General features: G+C 36.5%; 1 protein-coding gene across 1 annotated transcript in view; it reads right to left on the bottom strand.

Annotated features, from left to right (window-relative positions):
- The window catches only part of ATAD2 (ATPase family AAA domain containing 2), a 71,156-nt gene that overhangs the window by 15,438 nt on the left and 36,232 nt on the right, over positions 1-19,486 (bottom strand). Inside the window, exons 10-20 of the mRNA XM_065895228.1 lie at positions 17,777-17,884; positions 15,133-15,241; positions 14,780-14,895; positions 10,755-10,929; positions 9,792-9,880; positions 5,198-5,357; positions 4,238-4,328; positions 2,874-3,188; positions 2,398-2,530; positions 1,863-2,049; positions 605-790 (exon numbers count right to left, since the gene is read on the bottom strand). Coding sequence (XP_065751300.1) covers positions 605-790; positions 1,863-2,049; positions 2,398-2,530; positions 2,874-3,188; positions 4,238-4,328; positions 5,198-5,357; positions 9,792-9,880; positions 10,755-10,929; positions 14,780-14,895; positions 15,133-15,241; positions 17,777-17,884 — 1,669 coding nt within the window. The remainder of the gene's footprint in view (positions 1-604; positions 791-1,862; positions 2,050-2,397; positions 2,531-2,873; positions 3,189-4,237; positions 4,329-5,197; positions 5,358-9,791; positions 9,881-10,754; positions 10,930-14,779; positions 14,896-15,132; positions 15,242-17,776; positions 17,885-19,486) is intronic.

Here is a 19,486-nt window from a genome sequence, read left to right on the forward strand (position 1 = left end):
AGCAGAATGAACTTTGTCACTGGTAGTTGTCTAAATTGGCACAAATTTGAAGGACAGTAATTTGGTACTATCAAAAATGTCAAATGTGCATACTCTTTGGCTAAGCTATAGTTATTCCACTTTTAGGAATGCATGTTAAAAAAAATCCACATAGTAATGCTCATATAATTTAAAACCCAAGAATGCTCACTGTAGCAGTTCAACAGGAAAAAAACTGGAAAATAACTAAAATCCTATTAATAAGGATTTGGATAAATAAATTATGGTATATCAAGAAAACAGAAAAGGCTATGCTGCTCTTGAAAGAAATAAGACTTATGTATTAAAAAACACATAAGATATATAAAGTAAGTTACAGAATAGTATGCATCATATTCCATTTAGAGAAAAAAAATTTACAATATGGTCTTACAATATACATACACATATACATATACCATCCTGCCCAACAAGCACATGTATCAAATAGCTAACAATGGTATCTTTAATAGGAAAACTTTTCCTTATAATTTTATTCACCTCTGTAGCACTTGGAATTTTTTCCATAAATTCTTATTACTTAAGTATATCTCTTTTTAAAATATAATAATTTCTCCCAAATTACCTCTTCTGGTAGTGTGGAATAGGGTTTGTCAGAAGTTGCAAGTAGTAAAACTGGAGCAAAAGAAGGAATATTCTGTAATAATGTGGTAAATGTGGCTTTAAGTGTTGGTCCAACTATTTCCCACCACAAGTGAATATGAGGAATATACAGTATACTTGGTGCTGTTTTCTTAGCTTCATGAATCATCTAGTAGAGAGAGAAAAAAATTACATTCAATTAGAGAGTCAGCACATTAGTTATATGCTTTATTAATCTGGAACAATGTTTAATTTCCCGGAATTGTCATATAAAACCCTCAAGTTTTAAAAATGCTTCCCCAATCCCACAATCTTGTTTTTAAATGTTTTATAAAATTCTCATTTTTAGGGCTTGGCTTCCCTGGTGGCGCAGTGGTTGAGAGTCTGCCTGCTGAGGCAGGGGACACGGGTTCGTGCCCCGGACCAGGAAAATCCGGCCACAACAGTGAGAGGCCCGCGTACCACACACACAAAAAAAGTCTCGTTTTTAGAAAAACATGATTGCTTCAAGCAATTAGAAAACAGCTCAAGAAATCTAGAAGACTTTTCTGTTATGGCAACCAAGGTTAAAATAAAAATACAAATATAAAACACTTTTACATTAAAAAAATTTTAATATAGCAAAAACAGAAACAGCAAGGTTCATATGGTTTTTGGAAAGAATCACCCCCTACAGATTTTTAGGAATACTTCATACAGTATAGTTTCTACCATCATGACAACTGTAACAACAAAAAATTTTCTAATATTTTAACTTTAAAAAAAAATCAATTAGCTGGCATCTTTTATCTTTTCAAACATCATTTCATTTAGTTTTAGGGAATTTACACACACACAGAATATATATATATATACTAATTTTCAAGGGAAATGTACCTATTCTAATGAAGAAAATTAAAATTTTATTTTGCATAGCCGTCACTGTTTTAAGTATTTTACTCATTTCTCACAACAGCCATACAAGGTAAGGACTATTATTATCTCCATTTTGCAAATGGGGAAAATGGGGCAGAGAGATCTAATAACTTTTCTAAGTCACATAGCAAGTAAGTGGTGGAAAAGGGATTTAAACTCACACTCTTCAGTAACTAAGCACTTATGCATAGTTCTATTTTGAAAACCTGAAGTTAGAAATCAGAAAGACAAAAAACACAGTACAAAAAGAACGAGGCAATTCTAGATTTTGTCTTTGGAAGACTACTTTGACTTACAACTTATGTGTCTGGGCAACAATGAATTACCTGGGCACATGTTTCTTCAGGAGATGTAGCACTGACTCCAAAAAGAACAGGAATGTCTAATGTGTACACTGCAAATTTTTCCAAAGCATGAATGACAGCTGGTGCTAAATGAGAACCTTGCCCAAATCCTGGTTCTCCTACTATCAATATTCTTGGTCGAAAAGACATAGGTTGATCACAAGCATTTCTGAAAGAAATGAGTAATAACCTATGATTTAGGGAAAAAAAGTTTAAATTTCCCTCCCAATTACCAACTATGAACTTTAGAAGTCAAAAGTTTTGACACTATGGCCAGTCATAACATCATGGTTCATATGGTTTTTGGAAAGAATCAACCCCTACAGATTTTTAGGAATACTTCATACAGTATAGTTTCTACCATCATGACAACTGTAACAACAAAAAATTTTCTAATATTTTAACTTTTTAAAAAAGTCAATTGGCTGGCCTCTTTTATCTTTTCAAACGTCATTTCATTTAGTTTTAGGGAATTTACACAAGAAAAAAAATATATTAATTTTCAAGGGAAGTGTACCTATTCAAATGAAGAAAATTAACATTTTCTTTTCTCTTATTAAAGGATTTTTGAGGAAGTCCATTTTCATATACTGAAGGAACATCGTCATCACTGTATGCCAAGTCACTTTCTAAAAGAGGACAAGAAACATCTATAAAGTAAACAAAAAAAGTGTGCATTAGTAACTTTTCTGAATTACAAAGTAAATCTTCATGTAATGCCTCAGTTAGCAAACCAAGGAACTTCAATGACATTTTTATAAGAATCAAAAATGTTTGTGTAGATATAAATAACAAGTAAATTAAAATAATGCATTCCAAACTTAGATTAAGTCTAGGGCAATCTGTGAAGTAAATTTCTTTCAAATATCTAGGCAAAGCATGGCCAAATTCCTTTCAAGAGGCTCTTTTATAAAGAAACATTACTGTACAGGGATGTACAAAACATTTAGTTTCACAGATTATGAAAACTAAATGGTCAATCAAGTTTCATACCTGAGTCTAATGCCTTTTTAGTTCCGATTTCCACATGTGGAAATACCCTCTGCAGAGCTTCTAAGATCTTGTCAACTGTACTTTGCAGGAGGGGTTTCACAATGGCGGACAGTGCCTGCCCAGGTGATGTCACAGCTCTTTGGGAGGCTGGTATCATCTTTTGCATAGCTAACTCGAAGTCTTTAGCTGAGATATTAATTGAAGAGAGATCCAACTGTAGTTTCTCACTGGTGGTATAGATCTGCGGGTAGCGTCGACGCAGAGCACACAAAGCAGCCTCAGAACATATTGACTTAATATCTGCACCACAGTATCCTATCCAAGGCAACCAAAAAAAATTTTTTTAAGTAAACCACCGCCCTATTAGCTTGACCATGGTTAAAAGAAAATTAAAAATCAGCCTAGCAATATAGTAGCAAAATATTTAGGAGTAATAAGGCTAAAATGTCTCTCATTCCCCCAGTGAACTTACATGGTTGATAATAACCCTTAACAAATCAATCAACTTTTGAGAGTGAAATATGCAGGCATGAAGTAGAGCACAAGGGTCAAGAGCACGACTTTTGAAATCAATCAGGTTCAAATTCCAGTTTGTCATTTACTAGACGTGTGATCTTTAGAGATTTATGCTCTCTTTATTCATTTATGCTCTCTCAGCCATTTCTACATCTGTAAAATGGGGATAAAGCTACCTACTTCGCAGGACTGATGTAAGAATTACCTGAAATAATACATGTAGAATGCTTAATAGGATAATTACAAAAATGTGAACAGTTAGTAAAAGATCTAACTTCATTCTGATATTCCCTGACAGTCAAAATATCAATTACCTCTATATAATATCTAGGACTTTATACGAAGAAAACAGGACTTCCCTGGTGGTGCAGTGGTTAAGAATCCGCCTGCCAATGCAGGGGACACGGGCTCGAGCCCCAGTCCAGGAAGATCCCACATGCCGCGGAGCAACCACGCCTGTGCGCCACAACTACTGATCCTGTGCTCTAGAGCCTGTGAGCCACAACTACTGAGCCCATGCACCACTACTACTAAAAGCCTGCACACTCGCATGCCGCAACTATTGAGCCCGTACGCCTAGAGCCCGTGCTCCACAACAAGAGAAGCCACCGCAATGAGAAGTCCGTGCACCGCAACAAAGCGTAGCCCCGGCTCATTGCAGCTAGAGAAAGACCCCGCACAGCAATGAAGACCCAACGCGGCCAAAAAAAAAAAAAACATGCCAGCAACTATAAATAAGAAACAAATATAATTTGCATTTCTTTAAAACATAACCTTGGCAAAACTACAACTTATTCCATCTTTGAAATGCATGTAATATTTCTTTTAATGCTTAAAGCAATGTTTACCAACACAGCTTTCTGCTAGTTCTTCTAGAAATATGTCCAGTGGTTTAGGATTCCAATCTCTTGTGTGAATCTTTAGAATTTCTTTTCGAGCCTACAAATAAAAACAGTTAAATTTTTCTATAATAATAAAGTGCTATTCAGATTAATTTCAATTTAGAATAATTTATCTAAAATTTTAAAGATTTTAATACCTAATATAAACAGAAATATGAAACAGTAAAAATGAAAAAAAAAGATGTATTTGTAAGAGCTTGAGGATTTTATGTTAAACAGATCTACATTTATAGCTCAAGTTCTAGTCATCATAAATGTGAATGAGAGATATTAAGAAACTGCTGGACTATTGTTTATTCTGGTACATATTAAGAACTGTTTTTAAGAGTACTGATAGCTCTACCCATATTTTCTAACTTGGTTCTCAAAATATTAGGCAGCTTTAAAATAACTGCATAGGATTATATGGTTGTATCCGTGAAAAAAGCCAAGGCTAATGAATTGGCTAAGGACTGACTGTTAGGCCACGTGTTCTGAATCAAAATAAAGCTGTATAATTAACATGCAAAGGTTGTGCTCAAATTGAAAGAATTTTAAGAGTATTTCTAGGGAGGCACTATTTTATTACAAAAAAAAAAAAGGAGGGGGGTGGGGTGGGGAGTTCCCTGGCTGTCCAGTGGTTAGGACTTGGCACTCTCACTGCTGTGGCCTGGGTTCATCCCTGGTCGGGGAACTAGGATCCCACAAGCCGCGGGAACCAAAAAAAAAGAATAAAAATTTACCAAGTTATTTTCTTTAAATAAAATAATGCCTCCCTAAAAATACATACATACACGTTTGAATGTTAATCATACAACTTCGCTTCAGAACATACAAAACTCAATCTTCAATTTTTCGCTATACCAAGACTTGTTCATGATAAAGGCAATCAATTTTGTCAAAATTTGAGTGATGTTAAATTCTTACATCTTTATCAGGTAGGCTAAAAAGGAATTCTCTGTCAAAACGACCAGGCCTTCGTAAAGCAGGATCGATAGAATCCAGTCTGTTGGTAGCACCAATGATGACAATTTCTCCTCTGCTGTCCAATCCATCCATAAGAGCTAGCAGGGTGGAAACAATTGAACTAAATTTAAAAATAAGAGAGAAGAGATTAATTGTGTGGAAGCTGAACACATCATTTCTTTTTTTTTGCTAAGATTGAATACATTAAATGTGTGACTGAATTTTCTCAGAGCATTCCACTACTTTCAATAAGCTTTTTAAAAAGAATATCTGTAAAATAACATACTACATGGCACATAGACATTTAAAGTCAATGGAAAACACAGCTTTCAGAATGCTACAAATGGTTCCTGGAAGCCATTTCATAAAGCATAATTTCACATAGGAACTTTAGAGTTCTCAAACAGGGATACAACATCAAAAAAATACAAGTACTAGGCAGACAAACAGAAAGTAAAAATAATAAAATGGTTCATTGTGTACACATTATCAAAGGACCCCAAAATAAAACAGAATATACATAAAGCATAAAAACATAGGATTTGAACTTCCCTGCTGGCACAGTGGTTAAGAACCCCCCTGCCAATGCAGGGGACACAGGTTCAATCCCTGGTCCGGGAAGATCCCACATGCTGCGGAGCAACTAAGCCCGTGCGCCACAGCTACTGAGCCTGCGCTCTACAGCCCATGAGCCACAACTACTGAGCCCACATGCCACAGCTACTGAAGCCTGTGTGCCTAGAGCCCATGCTCCACAAGAGAAGCCACTGCAATGAGAAGCCCGCGCACCGCAACAAAGAGCAGCCCCCACTCGCCGCAACTAGAGAAAGCCCATGCGCAGCAATGAAGACCCAACACAGCCAAAAATAAATAAATAAAATAAATAAATTTATTTTTTTTAAAAAGAGTTTTAATTACATTTTAAACTTTTCATTATGGAGAGAGAATAGTAAAACAATCTCCACATCTTCATCACTCAGTTTCAACAATTATCAGTATTCCTTTTTTGCCTTCACCCAATAGCTTTTAAAAAAACCAACCAAACAAAAAAATCTCAGGTCATTTAACCCATAAATATTTCATGTTAAGTGCTTCACATATGTATTTCTGAGGATAAGGACTTTTAAAAACTCCCACAATACTATGACACCAATGTAAATGACACTAATTCCAATTTCCCTGATCGTCTCAAAATATCTTTTTACATTTGGTTTGTTCAAGCCAAGATCTACACACATTGCACTTGGTCAAACAACCCTCAGATCCATAACAGTTCCCCATCACCCTTCCCTCACTTATTTTTTCTTCCTCCATGCCATTTATTTTTTGAAGAAACTGGTTCATTTGTTTTGTAGAATTTCCCTCCCACATCTGGATTGAGCTGATTGCTTCCTAATAGGCTCATTTAACTTGTCCTTTAGCTTTCATATTTCCTGTAAACTGGTAGTTACATCTACAAGCTTAATAAATATAGATTAAACTATTTGGGATAGCATATTTCACAGGAAGATACCATGTACTTCCTACTGTATACATCAGGAGGCAAGTGATACCATATTTTCATTTTTAAGATCGGTAGGTTGGGTTTAGTTGAGGTGTTATCAGGTTACTCCACTCATCATAAACTTTACTATTAACCTTTTCAACTTATCTGCTTTCATAGCAGCCACCAATAACTATTGCTTAGATCAAGGTTTCTCAATCTTGGCACCATTGACATTTTGGGCCAGATAATTCTTTGTTGTGGAGAGCTGTCCTGTCCACTGTAGGATATTTAACAGCATCCATGGTTTTCACCCACTTGAAGCCAGTAGAGCACTCCCCCTCCCAGTTTTGACAATCAAAAATATATCCAGACGTGTCCCCTGGGGGGCAAAATCACTCCCAGTTGAAAACCATAGTTCTTGATCCACTATTTCATAAGGGGTTGCAAAATGGTTATTTTTCTAATTCAATAATTTCCTTTGCATTTATTAAATGTGATTTTTCTACAGAGAACAAAGTTCTCTTTATCATTATTATTAAATTACTCTGAATCATGGTTATAGGACAGGAAAAAGAAATGCTTGCTTCATTCTCTTCATCAATTTTCAGAGTAATGAGTCACTGTCTTAGCAACCTTTGGAGTGACCAATTAAGTTCTTTTTTTAAACAGATCATTAAAAACTGATGATTTCTGTGTACTTGATACACTTCAATATACTGAGTCTCTTAAAAATGTGTATACATATTTAAGAGACTCAGTATACTGGGTCTCAAACTGTCCCGTCTTTGGCCAATGGAAACCTCTTCAAACTGGCTATGTCACTCTGATGTGACCCCAGTAGTCTTTGATTGCTTCTTCACTTCCAGGAATTACAATATGTTCCAGGCTTGTCTTGCTATTTCCCATCTCAGTTCTGCCTAACACTTCCTCCACTAAAGAATCCTAGTATTTAGAGATCACACTCTGATTACTAAGGGTATGAATTGCCGCTGGACTGTAATTGTTTCTAGGCCTTTTTAGTGTCCAGAGATAGGAATCATTTTTTTCTTTAAAAATAAAATTCATCGTAAGTTCATACTGGTATTTCTAATTCAAGTAAAGATTTGAGGTTTTTTTTTTTTTTTTTTTTTTGCGGTATGTGGGCCTCTCACTGCTGTGGCCTCTCCCGTTGCGGAGCACAGGCTCCGGACGCGCAGGCCCAGAGGCCATGGCTCATGGGCCCAGCCGCTCCGCGGCATGCGGGATCCTCCCAGACCAGGGCATGCACCCGTGTCCCCTGCATCGGCAGGCGAACTCTCAACCACTGCGCCACCAGGGAAGCCCGATTTGAGGGTTTTAATTTAATTTACTTTATATTTGTATCCTCTTTTCTTAGGCTAAAAATCTTATTTTCTAATGCATTCACATACTTACTTATTTGCATTACCTTAAAATTATTACCAACAATAAGATAAAGAGGATAGTTTAATCATGTTCAATGTGCTAACTTCTAAAAAAGCTGAATTTGGACTTCCCTAGTGGCGCAGTGGTCCACCTGCCAGTGCAGGGGACATAGGTTCGAGCCCTGGTCCAGGAAGATCCCACATGCCGCGGAGCAACTAAGCCTGTGAGCCACAACTACTGAAGCCCGCGCACCTAGAGCCCGTGCTCCTCAACAAGAGAAGCCGCCGCAATGAGAAGCCCACGCAACACAATGAAGAGCAGCCCCTGCGCGCCACAACTAGAGAAAGCCCCCGCGCAGCAACGAATAACCACACAGCCAAAAATAAAAAATATAAATAAATAAATTTGTAAAAAAAAAAGAAAAAGATTTACTCCCTTAAAGTAAATAAATAAATAAATAAGCTTAATTTAACAAAAATGTTTTTCTCTCAGATTTTTTAAGTCTTTGGAAAAAACAAAAACCTAAGTTCTCTTAAAAATATATATTTGAAATGATAAGTGTTTGCTGAAATTATTCTATATTTCCTGTTAAAATTTCTCCAATCCCTTTTAGAACTGTTCCAAAATACAGTAAGTACTCAATTACTTGATTGCAAAGTGATGGTCGTATTGTTAAATATATTTTTCCCTATCAACACAATGAATACAGTATGGCTGATAATGAAATGTGTCATATATATAAAAAGTGTGTATGATTATTGGTAGGGTATGTGCACACACAACTATTTTTACCATATAGGAGTAAATATTTTAATTTACTCAGAACAAATAAAATTTTATAGTATCAAGTCAAAGAAGAGGACCAGAATATAGTAAATGTTGTTAGGTGTTAGAAAAGCCAAAACCTACCTATCACTCATAATTTTATGTCTCGTTTCTCTTTTATATTATCTACAATGAAAAACAATACTGGCATAATGAAAGCATGCAAACATTTGCTTTTGGGTATCCCAAATTAATTAAATAATTACATTTAAAAAGAAGCTGTGAAAAACTGAAGATGAACTAGGACCAAAATGAATTTAGATTCAGGTTGAGTCAGTGGTACTAGTGAAAACTGCTCCCTTGGGTAAGCAATTATCACAGGGGAGATGCAACTTTCCCATTCTGAAAATCAGGAAGTTGGGCTAGTACTAGGGGGAAAAAAAAAAAAGCATCTGAATTAGTTGGCAACATCTAAAAGATATTTAACGCAAAAATCTGAATATAAAATTTAGGAAAGAAAATTTATTTTTCAAGTCTGAGTCAGCTTTTGCACTTCAGTAATAGGCTGGAGCTAAAAACAATTGGCCACGCTCTTCATGATTGGACACTCAGCCACATTTCCCAGACCCACCCTTATCACTGGCCTGCCTCACTCATTTTATTTGCCTTACCTCACTGGCCAATGGGCATTTAAGTCTGTATCACAAGTTAAATCTATAACCAATACTGTGCTTGAGAACACCTTACCCTTTAGAACAGGTTCACTTTTTCTTTTTCTTCTGTACTACACATTGGTTTCTACTACCAAACAACACTGGTTTATAAACTTTCTTTCACCATCTAACATTCTATCCCTCATGCAATATCAATACTGCTCAGAATATAGGAAGAAAGGCAGAAGTACCATCAAGCAAGTTTTACCTGTGAATTTGATCTTGCCTGCTTGATCGTACTGGAGCCAGACCATCGATTTCATCAAAGAAAATAATTGATGGGCGCATCTGATAGGCCTAGGAAGCAAGTCCAGTGATTGCATGTTATCATGAAAAACTTAAATACATAGACTTAATATAAAGCATTTTAATCCATTTTCATTCCTATTTGCTTATAAGAAGTTTTTAAAAATATAAACTCAAGAACTATGTTTTAAGGATTCAGACATAATAAATTATAACAGCATACAATTTAAGTTTATTTGCATTTTCAACTGGAAACATTCAATATACTCCACTGGTTATATCCCTCAGATTTCATACAGCTACAATTATTGGGACACAAAAAATATCTACTGAAGACCAACTGTCGAAACAAGACAAAGAATAGAAGACAGTGACATAGCTTTCCTCCATGTCAGGAGGAAAAAAACATTTAATAAGATGCCATAGTTTAAAATCTATTTCAGTAAAGTTAAAACAAAAAAACCTCAGTGAATTCTACAAAGAGATGTAAAAGCATTTGCAACAATATGCCTCAGTAACTAAGAATGCTATTATCTCACAACTTACTGTCAATACAATTGGGATATGAAACTGAAAGCCACTCTAGGGCAGAGCTAATCTTCAGCTCGTATACTGAAACATAACTCACTACTGTCGTCTCTTTTAAGTGTGAGACTACCACTCTGTCTCTAGTCTTTAGATATGAGACCTAAGACTCCAGAGAACTTAGACCCAATTATTCCTTCCTCCTTTTACTATAAAACTGTTCATCATACGTCGGTGTAATCATGACATGACAAAGGAAAATAATCTAGGAAGAGTATATATGTGGTATAATTATTATGAGTTTATTTCTATGAAAAGTGATTAAATGCAAGGTTTATCCAATCCTTATACTTAATCTACACTGATTACAGATCTATATAGGTAAATTTGAATATCATACCTGATCAAATAGCAATCGCAGCTGTCTTTCAGATTCTCCTACCCACTTACTCAGACCATCAGCACCTTTCCTCATGAAAAATGCTACTCTTTTATCCCCTTGACTGCATTCATTGGCAAGTGCTCTAGCAACCAGAGTTTTTCCAGTTCCAGGTGGACCATAAAACAAACAACCCCTGTAAAAGAATAAGTATTATTTTAGTACTACACTGAAAAACAGACCAAGCAAAAACTTAGAAACCAATTTCATGAATACATTTAATGAATAAGAATGTAATTAAGACAAGTGAAATATCATTTCAATCCACAAAGCACAACTTAAAACCTAGGAATTAATATTCATACTATAAAATTAATATTGAAACTAAATAAAACCCTTTATGTGAAACATATTTTCTTTCATTCATTCATCATGCTCATCATATTATCTTACCTTGCATAAAAGTTATGATTGAAAAGACCTGACTGTTTAATTTTATAACATATCAGGGGAAAGAATAGCAGATTTCACGTATAATCTTTGGTCTGAGCACCAGTAACATAACAGCAAAAGTTTTGCAAGAAAATAGTGGGAATGGACATAAGAGAAAATAAGATAAAAGAAGAGAGAACTTGAAGTAGTGGCTGGGTGACAGGGACTAGGACAACACAAAGAATTCAAGATAATTTTTGGTGACATCACTGCACTGTCATAGGGTAATGTACAGCTTTTTCACATATTTCCAAAGTTATTCATTGTTCTCAGGACAGAATTCTGAGAAAATGGGTTATATTCATAATCTTACTAGAAATGATCATCAAATAACTGCTCTTGAAAAGAAAAGTTAAGGAAGATCCCAGAAAAACAGAAATGACAAAATAAGAATGGCAAAAAAAAAAAAAAAATCACAAGTGATGGATAAAATCTATTCAAAGTCAAGAAAAAAATAAAAGAAAAATAAGGGAATTCCCTGGCAGTCCAGTGTTTAGGACTTGGTGCTTGCACTGCCAGGGCACGGGTTCAATCCCTGGTCAGGGAACTAGTATCCCACAAGCCATGCATTGCAGCCAAAAGAAATAAAAAATAATAAGAAACGAACATAATCAAATGCAGATGGTAAAAAAACAAAGCAATTGTTAAGAAAACAATCAGACAAGTGAAATAAACCAGTGATTTCAATGTACAAAAGTCAAGACAGAAACAGATTTTTAAAAATATATCTATTTTTGGGCTTCCCTGGTGGCGCAGTGGTTGAGAGTCCGCCTGCCTATGCAGGGGACGTGGGTTCATGCCCCGGTCCGGGAGGATCCCACATGCCGCGGGGCAGCTGGGCCCGTGAGCCATGGCCGCTGAGCCTGCACGTCCGGAGCCTCTGCTCTGCAGCGGGAGAGGCCACAGTGGTGAGAGGCCCGCATACCGCAAAAAAAAAAAAAAAAAAAAAAAAATATGTATATATATATATATATATATTTTAAAAATATATCTCACAGTAATCTTATTTGTGAGATGGTATCTTAAAGAAAAAACTTAATGATTCCCATAAAGAGGAAGCAATGAGATGCTCATGATATTGACATCTGTGATAATGAAAACAGGAGAAAACAAAATAGCCAGAAATAGCAGAATCAATTAAATAAAATGTGATACATCCACAAAATGGAATATTATTCAGCCATTAAAATGGAAAGAGAACATACCATATGAAAATAGTTTAACATAGTCATATATTGATTTTTTTATGAGCAGAAATGTAAGAAAGGGGAAATGTAAGGAAGGGGAAATGAAGAGAAAAAATTGAAGGAATCTGTTGTTGAATTTTTTTACTTTAATTTTTAAAATTCAAGTATAGTGGATATAAAATATTAACTAAGTTACAGGCATACAATATAGTAATTCACAATTTTTAAAGGTTATATTCCATTTATAGTAATTAGAAAATACGTGCTCTATTCCCTATGTTGTACAATATATCCTTGTAGCTTATTTTATACCTAATAGTTTGCACCTCTTAATCCCCTACCCCTATATTGCCCCTCCCCAGTTCCCTCTCCCCACTGGTAAGCATTAGTTTGTCCTCCATATCTGTGAGTCTGCTTCTTTTTTCTTATATTCACTAGTTTATTGTACTTTCGTATTCCACATATAAGTGATATCATACAGTATCTGCCTTCCTCTGACTTATTTCACTCAGCATAATGCCCTCCGAGTCCATCAGTGTTGCTGCAAATGGCAAAATTTCATTCTTTTTCTATGGCTGAGTAGTATTCCATTGAGTATATACATACCACATCTTCTTTATCCATTCATCTGCTGATGGACACTTAGGTTGCTTCCGTAACTTGGCAACTGTAAATAATGCTGCTATGAACATTGGGTTGCATGTGTCTTTTTGAATTAGTGTTTTTGTTTTTTTCGGATATATACCCAGGAGTGGAATTACTGGGGCATATGGTGGTAGTTCTATCTTTAGTTTTTTGAGAAACCTCCATACTGTTTTCCACAGTAGTGCACCAATTTACACTCCCACCAACAACGTATGAGGGTTCCCTTTTCTACACATTTTCCCCACATTTGTTATTTGTGTTCTTTTTTAAATAAATAAAATTATTTATTTATTTATGGCTGTGTTGGGTCTTTGTCGCTGCATGCAGGTTTTCTCTAGTTGCAGCGAGCGGGGGCTACTTTTCATTGCGCTGCATGGGCTTCTCATTGCGGTGGCTTCTCTTGTTGCGGAGTATAGGCTCTAGGCGCATGGGCTTCGGTAGTTGTGGCTTGTGGGCTCTAGAGCGCAGGGTCAGTAGTTGTGGTGCACGGGCTTAGTTGCTCCATGGCATGTGGAATCTTCCCGGACCAGGGCTCGAACCCATGTCTCCTGCATTGGCAGGTGAATTCTTAACCACTGTGCCACCAGGGAAGCTGTATTTGTGTTCTTTTTGATAACAGCCATTCTGACAGGTGTGAGGTTATATCTCATTGTGGTTTTGATTTGCATTTCCCTGATGATTAATGATGCTGAGCATCTTTTCAACTGCCTGTTGGCCATCTGCATGTCCCCTTTGGAAAAACATCTATTCAGTTCTTTTGCCCATTTTTTAATCAGGTTGTTTGTTTTTTAATGTTGAGTTATATGAGCTGTTTATATATGTTGGATATTTACCCCTTATCAGTCAGTCATATCATTTGCAAATATTTTCTCCCATATGTTGTCTTTGTGTTTTGTCAATGGTTTCCTTTGCTGTGCAAAAGCTTTTAATATAACTAGGTCTCATTTGTTTATTTTGCTTTTATTTCCTTTGTTTTAGGAAACAGATCCAAAAAAATATTGCTATGATTTATGTTAAAGAGTGTTCTGCCTATGTTTTCCTCTAGGAGTTTTATGGTGGGGAGAGGAGAGATACAAAAGAGGAAATGAAGTTATATAATACATGGCTAAACTGCAAGAAATATTTACATAGTCATAAAGCAAACAGTAAAAATCAAGTTTATCTATATATAAATAAACTACTGGAAATATGGAAGGGGGAAAAATGTGTATATGTGGAGGGTGGGGAAAGTAAGAGTCAAATAGTCATTGTTCACAGGAAGTCTATATATTATGTCTAAAATAGAAAAAACAGAAGGGACTACTACCATTTTTTCTTTGTAAAACTTATAGTACTATTTAACTTTTAAAATTATGTGCATATAATCAACTATACTTCATTATAAAATAAAGAATATATTAAAAATTACATACATGTATTACTTTGACATAAATTCAAAACTAAATTACAAAACTGAAAGAAAAAAAGTAAAGAGTATGTATGAGAGGAATTCTACTAAATGTATGAAAAGCCATGGAAAACCATTTTTTTTAATGGAGAATCAATTTTGAAACATTTTTCATGTTAAACATTAAGAAAGTAAAATATTCGAGACACCCAGGATGTTGCAGGGCAAGTATAACAAATTACTGTAGGCCTGAAAATTTTCAACAGAGAAGCATTATCTTTCTGGACATAGCACAGCTCAGATTTTGGCTAAAATAAAAGGTATAATTAAATTACCTTGGAGGTTGAATTTTGAATTTTTCAAAGACTTCTGGATAAAGTAGTGGAAACACCACCATCTCTTTTAGAGCTGCAATATGATTAGACAAGCCACCAACACTATCAAACCGCACCTGGTAATGGAAGGGAAACATTGACATTCTTAAATTTGGAATCAAAATTAAAATCTTACTCCATTCCCAAACTACCCAAGCCACACACAGTCAACTGAGTAACAGGATCTTAGTTGTGGCCTAAAGATTAAAAGAAGAAAGAAAAGAATCTATAAAGATTAAAATTTCTGATAAAACAATTGATTTCTTTTTTAACTTTGAACTGAAGCAAAAAATAACATTTCAGACTGTACTTACTGAAGAATCTACTTGCATTAGATCAACATCAGCAAGGCTTCCTCCAATTTTCATTCCATCTTTATAAATTCCTTTTAATTCATCTTTCCGAAAATTTAGTGGAAGGCACCTATTTTAAAAAGATTAAAAAAAAAACCCATTCATCAACCCCCTTTCCTTCCCCAAATTCCATGTTAGAATATATACATTTTTCTTAAGAATTTAAAAAATTTCAAATGGGGAAATCATGAGATTATGTGTTTCAAGTTCCTCATTTTCTTTAGAGGTTGAGAACTTAAGTGTTAGAAATATTTATATCTGAACCTTTATTATTAAAGATATACAATCAAATGAAAATACCAGTTTTCAAGATACCACAGCAACATAAAGTAATTCATGGTTGAGAATTCAGAAAGTATCAATATACAATATAATAATCTTGTCTGACCTACAGAGAGTTTACCATTTGCCAAACACTGTTTTAGTTTAGGTGATTTACATGTATAAATTCATTAAATCCTCACAATATTCTTATGAAGTAGGTATTATTATTTCCCCAATTTTAAAAGAAAACCGAGGCACAGAAAGGTTAACTGTAATGCCCAAGATCACGCAACTAGGAAGTGGCAAATCTAGGAATCACATACAAGCAGCGTGTCTCCAGATCTGCAACAACTCTGCTACTCAGCAAAATACTCAGTCTACCAGCACCTGGATCCATATCAATCCTTTCAAGCAAGAATGAATCACTACTTTCCTAATTACTTTCAGAAACAGTTATGGTAGGTTACAAAAAATATACCTAGAAAAACCTGCTTGTTTTATAGCTGGAAGAATGAAAACACTTATGTTAAAAGTTAAGATACTTGTAGCAGAATTCCTAAGCAAAAAATGCCTGCTCCAACTGAACACAAGTAAAAGCACACCATGCTCACCCCAAGTGACAATTCTTGCTAGTCTCAAACTCCACGAGGAATTTATACTGTAAAGTCTAAGATGGAAAAGTTTTCAGCTGTGGCTTTTAAAAAGATATTTCTTAAACAATTCTTAATAGAACTGCATAATAATAAAAACCATAGGATTGGGACTGCCCTGGTGGCGCAGTGGATGGGACTCCGTGCTCCCAATGCAGGGGGCCTGGGTCCGATCCCACACCCACATGCATGCCACAACTAAGAGTTCGCATGTCACAACTAAGGAGCCCGTGAGCCACAACTAAGGAGCCCTGGAGCCACAACTACGGGGCCAACGTGCTGCAACTAAGGAGCCGGGGAGCCGCAACTAAGCAGCCCACCTGCCACAGCTAAGACCCAGGGCAACCAAATAAATTAAAAAAAAAAAAAAGCCATAAGGTTAGATGCACATTTTTATGAAATGAAGGCAAAGTACATAACTTTTGAATGATCTCATTGCTGTCCATAGATACGAAATGCAAGCCAGAAATGTAATTTAAAATTTTCTATTAACCACACTAAACAGAGTAAAATTAATTTTAATAATGTATTTTATATATCCCAATATATCCCAAACATTATCATTTCATCATGCAAAATCAATATTTAAAAAATTAAGATATTGGACTTCCCTGGTGGTGCAGTGGTTAAGAATCCGCCTGCCAATGCAGAGGACACGGGTTTGAGCCTTGGTCCGGAAAGATGCCACATGCTGCAGAGCAACTAAGCCTGTGCGCCACAACTACTGAGCCTGCGGCTCTAGAGTCCGCGAGCCACAACTACTGAGCCTGCGTGCCACAATTACTGAAGCCCACAGGCCTAGAGCCCGTGCTCCGCAACAAGAGAAGCCACCGCAATGAGAAGCTCACGCACCACGACGAAGAGTAGCCCCCACTCACCGCAACTAGAGAAAGCCCACGCGCAGCAACCAAGACCCAAGGCAGCCAAAAATAAATAAATAAGGTATTTTACATTCTCTTTTTTGTACTAAGTCTTTGAAATCCAAGAGTGCATTTTTTACAAAAACTGATAGTATATCTCAATTCAGATGAGCTACATTTGAAGTGCTCAACAGCCGCATGTGGCTAGCAGCCACCATATTGAATGGGGCAGAGCTAACATGATATAAAAAAAAAAAAGCATAGAACTTAGGATAAAAAGAATGACTGATTTTCATGCCCCTTCAATTATTATGACCCAATTGCTTTAACAAGCATTGTCTTCTACCCTAAGAATATTATATTAGAATCCAGGCACTGCATTTTTCATTTACCCACCCATGTTTGTAAAATGGGAATAATCCTTGTCGTTTCTATAATTATTGTGAAAAACAAATGAGTTGATTTATTACATGTGAACTTACACTACGAGGAGTTGTGAAATGAGTTAACCTTTCAATTTTCCTTAAGAGTTCTACAATAAGAATTTATTATCATTATACATGGAAAAAATATATTTTCAATGAAAAAAATAGTTATTTCCTCAAGTCAGTGCTTACCAAGCACCATTTTGGTTTTACAAGAAAACATACGTTCTAACCTGTTATTAGTTTCAACAGCAGATATTTCAAACAATATGGCATCCTGGTTTATATATTAACCTGGCATATAATTTTTTAATTCAGCCAAGCTGCACCTATTCCCAAATTATTCATCTTTCTTTCCACTTAAAAAAAAAAGCTGGTAGCTTTAAAGGAATCAACATGCACTAACCTGTTGATAGGTCTACTGCGGCTCCTTTTTCTTCGCCTCTCAAAGTGTTGTTCATCTTCAGAAGAGGACGATGAAGTAGAGTCGCTACTGTGGATTGCATGCCTTCGCCTAAAGTAAAGAGGAAAACTGAAATCATGATGGACGAAGGCAGGAGAAAGAGGGCATCTTACGGGATGCAAACATTAGAAATACCTAATAATCCAAAAATGTTTATCATAAAATTAATACATCTGCTGAATCAATGAAGTAAGCTTTGTTGGTTGAATCTTTTGAAGGGAATAAAAGACTAAGACAACTGAAAAGGGAAAAAAAGATAAGAGGCTGTGGTAGAGCTGACAATCAAACGTTCATTAAGACAAAACATGGTCCAGGCAGGGTGACCTCTCATTCTTAGTCTTGATATAAATCAGTTACCCTCAAAGAGAAAGGCGGGATAAAGAGGGTTTTAGAATCTTTGTGACTGTAATTTTAGAAAGTATTTTCAACATTATACTACATATAATTTACACTTGGAAGGGAATCAACTATTTTGAAATGTCAAACAACCTTAAAAGGAGAACAAGAGAATTTTATGTAAACCAAAGGGGATCAAGAAGGGTTAAAATATGCTAACAAACTGTGAGAAATGAGATGGTCTTTTATCTATAGTATATCCTCAACTCTAAATTCACACCTGCCATTTAACAGTTGTGTAAATGTGGATGAGTTAACTCAACCCATATAAGCCTCAATTTTCCCACTTTAAAAAAAAAAAAAAAAGACTTCCCTGGTGGCACAGTGGTTAAGAATCCGCCTGCCAGGGGGCTTCCCTGGTGATGCAGTGGTTGAGAACCTGCCTGCTAATGCAGGGGACACGGGTTCGAGCCCTGGTCTGGGAAGATCCCACATGCCACAGAGCAACTAGGCCCGTGAGCCACAGCTACTGAGCCTGCGCGTCTGGAGCCTGTGCTCCGCGAAAAGAGAGGCCATGATAGTGAGAGGCCCCCGCTTGCCACAACTAGAGAAAGTCCTCGCACAGAAATAAAGACCCAACACAGCCAAAAATAAAATAAATAAATAAAATTAAAAAAAAAAGAATCCGCCTGCCAATGCAGGGGACACGGGTTCGAGCCCTGGTCTGGGAAGATCCCACATGCCACGAAGCAACTAAGCCTGTGCGCCACAACTACTGAGCCTGCGCTCTAGAGTCCGCGAGCCACAACCCCTGAAGCCCACGCGCCTAGAGCCTGTGATCCGCAACAAGAGAAGCCACCGCAATGGGAAGCCCACGCACCGCAACGAGGAGTAGCCCCCACTCACCACAACTAGAGCAAGCCCGTGCGCAGCAACGAAGACCCAACACAGCCAAAAATAAATTAATTTGAAAAAAAAGATAAATATAGGGCTTCCCTGGTGGCGCAGTGGGTGAGACTCCGACTGCTGATGCAGGGGACACGGGTTCATGCCCCGGTCCGAGAAGATCCCACATGCTGCAGAGTGGCTGGGCCCGTGAGCCATGGCCGCTGAGCCTGCGCGTCCGGAGCCTGTGCTCCGCAACAGGAGAGGCCGCAATAGTGAGAGGCCCGCGTACCGCAAAAAAAAAAAAAAAAAAAAAAGATAAAAATAATCAAAATCGTAGGTTGGTTGGTAGTATTGAATACGATGCTGATATATGTGGAATCTAGAAAAATGGTACAGATGAACCTGTTTGCAAGTCAGAAATAGAGACAC

This window comes from Phocoena phocoena, chromosome 17 (assembly GCF_963924675.1).
Source record: "Phocoena phocoena chromosome 17, mPhoPho1.1, whole genome shotgun sequence".
NCBI lineage: Eukaryota > Metazoa > Chordata > Mammalia > Artiodactyla > Phocoenidae > Phocoena > Phocoena phocoena.